Genomic DNA, 11,853 nt, shown 5'->3' with positions numbered 1-11,853 from the left:
GAAAATAAATAGTCGACACCGAGAGGTCCCCACATCTTCGACGGAGGTGGCTGAATCCAATGGTGTTGCTGGGGCATGGGAACAAAGTCTCCAAGTCCCTAGTGTGTCCTCATCTTTGGGATGTGAGGTAAAAGGGGGGGGGGGGGGGGGGGGGGGGGGGGGGGGGGCGGGGGGCGGGGGGGGCTTGTGTGGGGAAGATGCATCCTCATGTTACTATGGTAATAACTTATTACCATTTATTAAATTTTCCTTAATAAATTTGAGGTTCATGTTTTTGACGTAATTTTCTACCATTATTATGATAATATAATAAACTTAAATTCAATTAATTAACTGTTAGTAATTTTTTATTGATAACTTTATTTATAATGACTAAATCATATAGTATGAACATTAGTAAAAATACATTATATTTAAATATTTCATAAAATATGTTTGAACATTATGCATAGTATTAGCTTAATAGTCAATCTTTAATATTTTCAAAATTTATATAACATCATTAGTTACATACATTAGGACATTTAACATAATTAATTAATCACGAGATGATGAACATGACATTGAAACAATGGCATAATGGAAAATATTATGACAGCAAGCAAACATAAATAAATTATATGAATTTGGAGTTTTTAATACAAAACTCATGATTTTTGTGTTCACTGGAGGGTTTTATAGGAAAAAATAGCTGAGAGTTTTTCAAAAACTTGTTGGAGAGTGGCTTGGGAGTACTCAAGACTCAAAAGAGTCTTTGGAAAGTTTTTGTGTTCAATTCAGTAAGATCCATTACTTCAAACATAATGCATTCTTTATAATGTGAACTTCGGCACTACCATTTCAAAGCAAATACATTCCAAGTCTTTACAATCAAGCTAAGCTAATCTTATGGGCGCTTTAAATCAGTACAATTTATTACTTCAATCTTGGATATATCAACAAAAGAATACAAAATGTTAAATCCAGCCGTGTCACTAATATGGAAATAAATACCAAGCTCTTCCAATTGAACTAATTTTATGTGCACTTAAAACCAATGGAACCCATTACTTCAATCCTTGATAAAAGCAATAAAAACATATATACAAAATTATTCTCTATAATGTGAAATCCAGAAGTACCATTTCAAGGCAAATATATACCAAGCCTATCCAATTGAGCTAATCAAACCAGATTGTAGGAACATTTGATCAAGTGTTGCTTATCTATTTCATAATTTTTGTTCAACCAATATAGAATTCAGGAGCTGTCTGCCAAATTGTCATGGAAAATCCTCCATGTTCGGAAAGCTAGGATACACAAGTGGAGAGAAGTTGTATGAGGAAAATTGTCGGCTGGCATGAAAATTTTCTTTGAAAGAGAATAATTTCTTGAACGACATAATTCCTCAGCACTTTTAAGTCATGCTAGTTGGGCCTCGAGAAAAATGAATCTAAAGTAAGATTCTGGTTCCTCTTCTTTGGATAAGGATTCCTAGCCAAAAGATTACTTTGTTTCCTCCAATCGTTTGTATCTTTGGAATGCAGTTCTAGTGCATAATGATAATCATCATGTTCCTGCTGCTGTTGTTTTTCACAACCTACATTCTGTCCACATTTCTCACAAACAAAAAACCCCATAACATCGTTCTCTTGCATCTGAAGTCCTCTCTTTCGTGTACTTCCCTGTTCCCTGTTGCCACCTTGAACATGTAAGCTTCCTAGAGAGGTCTCACCCAGATTCGGTTCAATATCAATGCTTACTCTGGATACACAGGCTCTGCTTTCCAGATTACCACTGTCAGCAGTTCCTGTTTGTTTCTCAAACTCGCAAGGAAATATAAGTACCTTCCTCCCAGAGTTTTCCTCTGCTAAGTCATTCTCTGCCTGGAAATAACCCGCTCTATAAATAAAGGAGTTTGAGACAGCAATTTGGGTATCTTCTGAAAAAGGTCGGCAGACATCATCATCGTCATCTTCTAGCCTTGGTGTTGTATTCAACTTGGTCATATCATTTCTCTCGCACTGTTCCTCAACAGCTTTTCTCAACTCTAGAGAGCTTTTGCAAAACAGTTCACCTAAGAAACAAAAATAGTTAAGATAATATACACAAATGAAGCATTTTTAAGACAGCTTAGTAAGAGAATGCATTCAGAAGTTCCACGGAGCTTGAAATTGTATTTTGTAATATATAAAAAAGACTATAGATTCTTGAAATGTAATCAGCATTAAGAGAAATTGAAATACACACATCATCATTTCCTTAGTTTAGATACCATGTGATTCAAAAATGCTTGCACAGCACTTCTGTTTTGAGTAGAGAAGTTACAAAAGATAACTGGTGATATTCACATAGAACTCCAATAAGAACAAGTTTTTATTGTAGACCATTTCCATTGACAGACCAAATTTTAGGTTTCTGCAATTTTGTAAATTTCAAACTTATGTATTAAAAACCATTATCAGATAATGATTACATATATACACATATATGACACAAATAAGAGATTTCATGATTCCCTGACATTTTATTCATAATTTAGAATCTAGTAATAGAATAGCTTGATCTTTGCACAAGTCCCAGTTTAAATGAGGAGTATGAATTGTCAGATTCAAAAATTGTATATACAAGTCAAAATGTCACAACACAAAATATGAGATTTTGAAAGCTCTAGATATCAACAATTATCATCAATAATTTACAATCAAATCATGGTTGGAGAAGCCAGAATTATTACCAAATACATCTATCATCATCCTTAGGTCCTTGACAAGACAACACAGATAACTCATCACAAACTTCATCACATTGCAGCCTCCTCAGATCTACATCTTTCAAGAAATATTAGTGATACTTCAATAGTTAGAGTTTCCATCTTGATTTCCAAGGGGGAAGGGTCATGAAAGTAATTCACGTAACATGTTCTCATTGATATCAAAGAGGAAATCAAGACACTCCATTACATTTTCTGGCAGACCTGATCTAGTTTAGGGCCCAAATCAGAGGTTTTGATTTTCCTTAAATAAATCAACTTATAATCTATGTTCCCCCAAGTTTCCGGGATGGGGATGGCAGGGACAGCGAGATGGGTTTCCGGGATGACAATTATTTTTTGCCAATTTTGGGGATGGTGGGGGATGGCAAATGGGGATGGCTATATAACAATAGGTAAAATTTAAATATATAGAGAAATTTAAAATATTTGTATGAAAACATGGATAAAACATGTACTTACATAATAGAACCTTAAAATATACAAATCAGCAGAATTCAAATGCCAAATTTGTGTTACTTTGAGAGTCAAAGTCTAATTTGTTCTAGAAGTCAAACTCAAAATCCCCTAGGCCCAAGTCTCCAAGACATTTCTGGGACGGGTCGGCTGAAAATATAGTGGGGACGCATCCCCGAGTAACACTGCTTATAATGACTTGTGAGGGCCAACCCTTAGTTTTGGTGCCCAAATCAGAGATGTTAATTTTCCTTACACAAATGAACATAAAATGAATAGTGAGGCACCCTTGAAGTTTGAGCACCTCTCCTTGAGATTCTAAGTTTAAAATAAAATAAATAAATAGATAGGGACAATCTTGAGTATTTAGTAATAATAATGAAATCTCATAAGCTGACCTTACATATGGAGTCATCCAGCTTTGTGTGAATTGAATCTTGAAAATAAACAAATTTAAATTGATGTATAGGTTGGCCCAATATTGGCATGAAAAGGTGCATATATATCTCAAAGGTTGCTCCCTATATGTTAGAAGCAAGGCAACACATACAACTAAGGAGTGGGGTGGCGAGGGGCGTTGAATTGTTGTGTCCCAAAACTTAATATCTTGGTGAATTCAACAACATAAGAGCTCAAACCTAAAAGATAAACAATAGGGCACAAAAGTAAACTGTTGGGTGGATATTTTACAACCAATAGTTTGTTCAAATTCAATCGCAAAATAAGTAGACCAGCCACAACATACGAGACAAAGTCTTTCCTACCGTAAAGGGAAGGCTTCCCCTTCTTACTATTCCTTGGATCAACTCCAAGTAAGCAAAAAGTTGAGAGATTTTTGTAAGAGGTGTTACCAATAGATATTCTTTCATCTTAACATTCAGGAAAGAATCCACTTACCCGCGGAGTGAATAATGGGCAAGATGAAATCTCTAACTACACTTCTATCTAATAGCTAGAAACGGTGATACCAATAAACTCACACCAATTCAAAGGCTGATTGAAAGCGTAACAGTTTGGCTCTAAGTCCTGTTTTTCTAATTTATAAGAAAAATCACTACCATTAGGGTGCAAAGACTTCTAGAAGTAGATGATTTCTATTCAATAACTTATTTTCAGTTTTAATCTATTCCATAAGAAAAACCTCTATCATTGGAGTGCAAAGACTTCCAGAAGTAAGGGAATTCTAACTATTTTTCACGAATTTGAGATGGTAATACAAGCTTCAGTCAAAGCTTCTAGTCTATGTATCACCACAATTGCTCCCAGTCAAAGCTTCAGCTCCGACTACTTCTTAACTCTCTATGCTATATTATCGAACACACATTAATAATATGAATCAAAGACAATAGGCACAAATTACAATCAAAGCTTCCAATTTGTGCTATCACAATTACTTCTAGTCAAAGCTTCGAATCCAATTGCTTATTTTATTCACTTTTCTTTGAAATTGATACTACACAATCAAAGTTATGCTTGCACAAATTTGGCAGAGCGTCCTTGCATACAAAAAAAAATGATTTTTACAATGAGAGAAACACTCCTTTTATAGGAAAAGAAGTGAGAAAAAAGAGGAAAAAGTGGGAGCAACACAACCAATTTTGACCCGGTCAAACTAGGTGAGGAATTACTGGATTACATGTCATAAGGACATGCAATCAAATTACGTGTAATTGCATCTCATGCAATTCATCCTCTCCAACTACAAACATGATAATAAATAAAGACAGAAAAAGTTGAAACAATCCTAGGGATTGTTCTGTAGGACCTTGCACTTGGCGATGCAATCATGCACTATGGGAAGATTTGAGATTTCCATTGTCTTTGATATGTCTTCAATTCTGATTGCATTGGCACACACTGATTTCATAACCTTGTAACTTGGTGAAAGAGAATCCTATAGGCGCTTTACTACTAATTTGTATGAAGCAAACCTGTTCATTGTGTGTGATCCAAACTCTTCAGAATCAAGATCAACATTAACTCTGACTGTATACTCTAAGGTTATTTCTTCCTTTGTGACCAAGTTGTCATGTTCAGTAAGAACATTACATCCCATTTGCTCCAAATTGTACATGATATTTGTTTCAATCGATTGACAGTCTTCCAAGACTCCCCGCAACTTCGTCAGAAGTTTTCCCAGTCTCTTCTTTGTGACCCATGAGTCTTTGACATTTGTAGAACAATTCTGAAGATGGAATGACTTCACATGCAATCATGTTGTCTAGATCAGCATTAGCCATTTAATTCCAATCACCCAAGATTTCCTTCAAGGTATTAACTTCTTGATTCAAAGAAGCAATCAAGTCATGTAACATTTCTTCAACGCCTTGGATATGTTCAAGAATTTTGACCGCATCTTTGATGGCCCGAGCTCCTTCAGAGACAACCTCTCCAAACCAAGTCTTTGTTGCTTCAATTATCCATTTTTCCTGAGGTGTCTTAGATGCAGTGATTGTATATTGTGAAGATTGTTCGTGAATGACCTCATTTAGATGAGCAACTTCTTGCTTAAGCTGATTCTTCTTCTCCCACAACTTATGATTTCTTTTTGACACATTGGCAAGTGCATCTCAAGCATCCTACAAACACCCTAACCGTGGTTATTTACCAAGTTCAATTTTGGTGAATACGAGAGGTTTTGTGATTTCTGCAAACTTGGTCTTTTTAGAGTCAACCACAATCCTTGAAACAATCTTGTCTTTCAAAGATTTAATCTTATTTTTCTTAATAGGAAGATTATTTGGAGGTACAACAACCTTTCTTCTCTTCATAGTGATTTTACTCAACCATGCAAAAAAACTAAAACCCTTATCTGTTGAAATAGGGATAGTGGCTACCATGGACATTGATCCTGATTGTATTTCTGTTGTTACCGTGCATGCTTCAATTTGCACAGTTGAATTCATTGGTGCCCGATGATAAGATTATGTCATGAACAATTCAAAGCCATCCATTGAGTTATCAAGGTGGGAAACTTGACCTTTTGTGAGGGTTGGGAAATCTTCAAATACAGTTCCCAAATTCTCACACTGCTTAGCTGTGAGAATAGGGGGGCTGCCAAAGAGCGAGAGTGCCAACATGTTCACTTTTGAAGCAAGGATGGTGGATGTAAAAACTATGGAGAATGAATCCACATCATTGTCTATATTATCGAAGAAAGGTGTTTCCTAAATAGATGGACCTTGAGTGTTTGTTGGCCACGGAGGAGATATGATCATAATCTCTCCTTCCTCTTCATCTTCTTCATCGGACTCTCCTTCAGATTCTTGTTCATGTTCTTGAGCTTGCACAGGTGCTCGAGAAGATTCTTGAAGTGATTTTGATCCCTTTCTGCCTCTAAGTTTAAACTTGAGAGATTTAGCTGGTACTGAGGAAGATGCACCATCTTTGCTTATAATCTCCACTTGAGTTGTCCTTCAGACTGGTCCAAAATTATCACAATCCACCCAGAGCCTAGGATATACTCTTAAAATGATTGATTTTTAACCATTTGTTAGTATTGGCTAAGATGGATTGGAATCTATCAAAGATAGAAGCACAATCTTTCTGTTACAAATGCATGGGAAAAGGACACTGCTTGTCAAAGCAAATCTAAGGAAGCCTATTATATAATGGTCCAAAGTTCTTATATAATGATCGATTGGTTGGGAAAACCAACAAACGCATCCCCTCATTTTCCCATATAGCTTAATTAGATCTAATTACAACATTACTTTATTATGCACTACATTTATACCCCCCCAAAAAGAAGTCATCTTCCAAACGACTACCCAACAAAATAAAGAAAAACCAAACTTCAAGAAGAGTTGGGAAGACATCCCTGTACTTGGGGTACCATGAAGTCGTTGAAGATCTTGTTCAGCCGCCTTTTCTTTTGCACAAACTCCCTGCAAAACCCACAAAGCATCCATCTTTTTCCTTTCTGTTGTTGTGATTTTATCTTCCAAGGCAGCCTTTTCTATTTCCAGTTTTCTTCTAGGGCAGCCTTTTCTGCCTTCCACTATTCTTCTAGAACAACTTTTTCAATCTTCCACTCCTTAGCCAACCTTCGTGCCAAGTTCTTTCCTTATTGGAGTTCTAAGTATGTCCTTCAAAATGCAACTTCCATGTCTGCAAGTGTCCGTATGAGAGGTGGTTGTTCTTGAGCTAGAGGTATGGTGTATCGTTTTATCCACTCTGCAACTATTTGCTTCTATTTATACCCACTCTACTGAAGCAAGTCCCAGTCGTTATGGCAGCCTTTATGCATAGATGCTACCAATGATCAGCTACTCTAACTATAGCTCCCATATTCTGTTTTTTAGCTTGCTTCATCACTTCTTTGGTGGAATGTTCCATAGCTTATAACTCTTTCAGGAATATTTCAGCTTTGTCTTCGAAGGAAAATGTCTTAGACGGTTCCACTTTCTCACTCTGTATTTTTGTGGGGTCTTCATCCTCTACTTCTAGAGGGGTCGATGAAGGGGGAGATACCATCCCTTCTTCCTTAAGCAATTTATCAATCTCTCCCAAGACCGTGTCCTCAATCGGCATGTCCTCCTCAACTCTAGTTTCTCCACATGTTTCTCCTTCTGAGTGTCCAATTGTCCTGTAGGTTGCACTACCAAAGCAACAAGGTGGACAACTTTTGTACCCAACGATGTTTACAGCCTCACCTTGTCTCCACATTGCTTCTGGCACCTGAGGTCTATCACCTTAGTAAGGGGTTGCTGATCTGGGGGAAGCATTTGCGCTAATCCTTGAAGTGAAAGTCTAGTTGCCCCCCATTGTGGAATTTATTGCTAATATCTACCGCCTTCACCCTGTGTATGCTCATTCTCTTTGTTCTTCTCCCTGATATGGTCATCCTTACAATCCATTGTACAACTGCCTCCATGGCCACCTTCCTTCGTATAGACACCTCCTTGGACACCCGCCTCTATACTTGGGTCAAATTGGTGGATTTGAGCATACTTAGGTAACCTCATCGACGATAGTCCTTCTCCTAGTGGTAGGAAGGTGATATCCCAAGGCGTGCCTTTTAAGTGACTTAGATAGATTTCTACATCCTGTGAATTTGATGTTGTGTCCTCTTCTTCTAAAGGCTCCTCTTCTCCTCACTTGAGCTCTCTTGTATGGCCTCTTTGGGTTTCTTTTGCTTTGGCTCTCCAGCTCCTGGTCCTATGCCGAAAGTGTCCATGTGCATCCAATAGGTCATGGCCAATTTGTAGGGCTCCGCTCGATTTGTTGGTGCCCCTACGTTCGACTGCCACCTATGTTCTGACGGCTTCTAGGAGAAGAGAAATGGCATGATGAGGCATATAAAATTCTTTGTGCTTCAATTCCATGAACTCCTATAGTCTTTCTGAGAAGAATTGTACCTAGTTATACACCTTTCCATTGTTCAACCCAACTACTATAGGTAACATCCATAGAGTCATGTCCAACGTGCGGCTTCCAACAGTAAGTTTACTCTTCACTAAGTCTACAATGCATCGCCAATCTTCATTAGCCAAAAAAGTTTTCTTTAAACCCCTACTATTCTTGTTGCTCATAATGCTCTCCCATTCTTGTTTTGTCAGATCATCTCTACATATTAATCTCAACCACTTCTTCTTTTCCTCCATTGTCATTAGGGTTTAGGTGAGTTCTTGTCCACGATGTGGAATCCCAAAGACCTTGTTTATCTCTTTAGCAACTTTATTACTTTGGTGAGGCCTTCATTGAATTTTATTGCTTCCTTGTCAAGATATGTGTTGGTTTATTATTGAGGGTTGTCGTACCCTCTTTGTATTCCTTATAGCCTTCCAGATATCCTTCTTCTGATTCGCCTTCTTGGATTTGCAACATATTACATTCTAGCTGGAAATACTTCTTAGTCCCCCATCTGCTAGTGAAACAAGCCATTGAGGGAGCTTGTTTCATCTTCAGAGCACTCCCCAAGCCGAAGCACTCCATCTGGTTCCACTCCTCCGTCTTCTCCTTCTGCCTCTGAATCTGATGCCAAGTCTTGACTCACAAACTGGTTCCTTAGATCTATTGTGTACTTTCGATCATCTACCTCTAGGGACAAGGTATTCCTCTTTCAATTATGGGTGGCCTTTGCTATGACTAGCCATCCTCTTCCCAACAGCACATCGTACCCTTTTTTCTCCAGGGTAATCACCACAAAGTCCAAAAGGAATTGTTGTGTCCCAACTACTACCTTTTTCCCCATCAAGGTTCCTATTGGGTTGATTCCATGCTGGTTTGCACCTACCAGTTGGACTGTGGGTGGCTAGAGTGTGGGTTTCCTTATTGCCTTCCATGTTTCCTCAGATAGGACATTCACGCTAGATCCTCCATCGACAATAGAATTTGAAAGTTTGTAACCCATTATTTCGATTTCTACCACTGCCGAGATCCTCCCCATTCCTATGGTGAACAAGGTGTTGGTTTCTTTTCCTACTTGCACTTCTTCTTTCTACTCCTTGGAGGGTACAACTTTCGTACTTTCTCCCTGTGTTATTGCTACCCGCAACTAAGATAGAGTTTCTAATAGATCTGTGATTTTCACAGGGATGGTCTCTAGTACTTGTTTCATAATGTTTGGTACCGATCAGATGTTTGTGAGCTTAGCCCTACTCACTTCTCCTTCCTTTATCATGTTGTCTCTAATGTCCTTTTAGGCTTCCTCAAATCTTTCTTTTTCTTTAGTTGCATCCAAATTTTCAAGTTTCCTTGCCTGTAGGCTTCTGATGGCTAATGTTTTTCCCTCTGGTTCTTCAATATTGAGCATATCACCCCTTTTTCTCTAGAGCAATTACCCGGTCCACACCATTTACACAACATTCCTCTGTTCTGTCCTCCACCATTCTGGCAGTCTCGTGCAAAATGGCCTCATTCATTGCATCACCTGTATTGGATTATGGGTCTTTAGAATCATACTAGATTGCTCTCCTCGGTGTATTATTATTGTTGTTGTTACTGTTGTTGCTTCCTCACCTATTGTTTATATATCCTCCCGGTGAGGCAACTGTATTTGTGTTTCGTGGAGTGGAAGGCAGTGTGGATTGCTCCCCTTGTGTAAAGAATAATTGCGCATTCCATGCCTTTAGATTGTAAGGACAATCTTTGATTATGTGTCCCAACACTTGAAAAATATCACAAAATTCTTTATGCGGACATGTCCCTTTTGTGTGGGCCTCTTTTTCACAATCTGTAAACCATTGTTCCCTCCCTTCTCTTTTCTCTTCCTTACTTCCTATTACCTCCCTCATTAACTTCATCATATCTTTCCTCTGGGCTTGAATGCTCTTGGATTCATCCCCGCTTTCACTTCCACTACCATGCCTCATGGCCTTGGAGGTTTTGCTTTCACTTTCTATATCCATTACACGGGTGCAGGCATCTACAAAGGAGGATGGTGGTACTAATTTCATTTTTCTTCTTAGGGACGAAGTCAAACCTTCGATAAACCACCTTTTTTTCAATCCATCCGTAGGCTTCTTGTCCAGTTTCCTATCAATTCCTTTAGCCTCCTACTATATGCTCTCACAAATTTATTCTTCCCTTGCCTTGTATTATAGATCTTTGTCACAATCTCATCATCACCCTGAAGGAGTCTGAATTCCTCTTCAAAGGCTAAACGGAGATTATTCCATGTGTTCTTCTTGCCTGCCTCCAAGTCTATATACCAATCAATGGCTATCCCTCTTACTGTGGCCAAAAATGATTTTAGCCATTCATTTGCATCATTCTCTCCATTGGCTTGGCATATGGTTATGCATCCCGTGAATCTAGGGAATTTTTGTTTGTCTATTGCCATTCTTCTATTGTTTTTCCCTCCTGCCGAAATGCTCACTCCTGTTGGGACTTTCCCTCCTAACAGGACGCTCCCTCTTGACTGGATGCTCCCTCATGATGGGCTAGATTCCTAGGTGTTTGGTCCAATAGTATCTCCTCCTAGGTTGGAGTTTTGTTCCTGCCGATACTCTCTTCATGCAGGGGTTTCACGATTTCTGCACCCTTCCTTTCTTCCTAGTGTCTCAGAGATAGCCAAATTGGCTATTCCTTCGATTATGTTTTTTATCAACCCTTCTTCAATTTTATTTTTACTCTTGGGTTGGTTCACAAGTCTTGTCAAGTTGCAACGTCTTTCCTCTTGCTGGTGGAAACGCAGAGTTCGCAGGGTGGCTTCCTCCTCAATTTCTTCCTCTGGCACTCACTTGAGGTATTTATTTGCGAGCAGGCACATGAATTGATTTAGTGCCTAGTTATCTTTCTTGGATTGTCATGCTCATCCAATTCCTGTGTCCTTTTGGCGAACTATCGCAGCACTTATTGTCTTTTACTTTCTCTTTCTATTTCGGCTCTTTCTTCCTCCCCACCTACCAAGTTTCTTGCCAACAGTCGACGGATCTGTCCAAGTAGATCGTACACTGCTGGTGGTACCGAAAGTTTGTCCCGTACCATGCTTTTTGGAACCGCTCTCTCTCTCGAGCTTCCTTTTGCAAGTGCAAGTCAACAAAAACTTCCCAGGCCACCACCAAATCGCGTGGGAACTGAACTTCTCTTGTTATTTCCTCTTCTTCGTCATTATTTGTTACTTGTATACGTGGTAGGAAGGTATTCCCATTACTCCATCCCACCTAGCCGGTGACCTCCAAGTTCGGACTTAGGCAATG

The 11,853-nt window shown here is 38.7% G+C and overlaps 1 protein-coding gene across 7 annotated transcripts in view; it reads right to left on the bottom strand.

Annotated features, from left to right (window-relative positions):
* Positions 1 to 1,027: 1,027 nt before the first annotated feature.
* LOC149543414 (uncharacterized) overlaps positions 1,028 to 11,853 on the bottom strand; it is a 198,315-nt gene continuing 187,489 nt past the window's right edge. For all 7 annotated transcript variants that reach the window (XM_089798205.1, XM_089798204.1, XM_089798201.1 and 4 more), the window contains one exon: positions 1,028 to 2,056. In XM_089798205.1, the coding sequence (XP_089654331.1) occupies positions 1,407 to 2,056 (650 nt within the window). In that variant the 3' untranslated portion in view covers positions 1,028 to 1,406. The remainder of the gene's footprint in view (positions 2,057 to 11,853) is intronic.

This window comes from Cupressus sempervirens, chromosome 8 (assembly GCF_028749045.1).
Source record: "Cupressus sempervirens isolate cs-2001-9-10 chromosome 8, ASM2874904v1, whole genome shotgun sequence".
Classification (NCBI taxonomy): domain Eukaryota; kingdom Viridiplantae; phylum Streptophyta; class Pinopsida; order Cupressales; family Cupressaceae; genus Cupressus; species Cupressus sempervirens.
The sequence above is the reverse complement of the archived record's forward strand: the minus strand, read 5'-3'. Positions and strand labels throughout refer to the sequence as shown.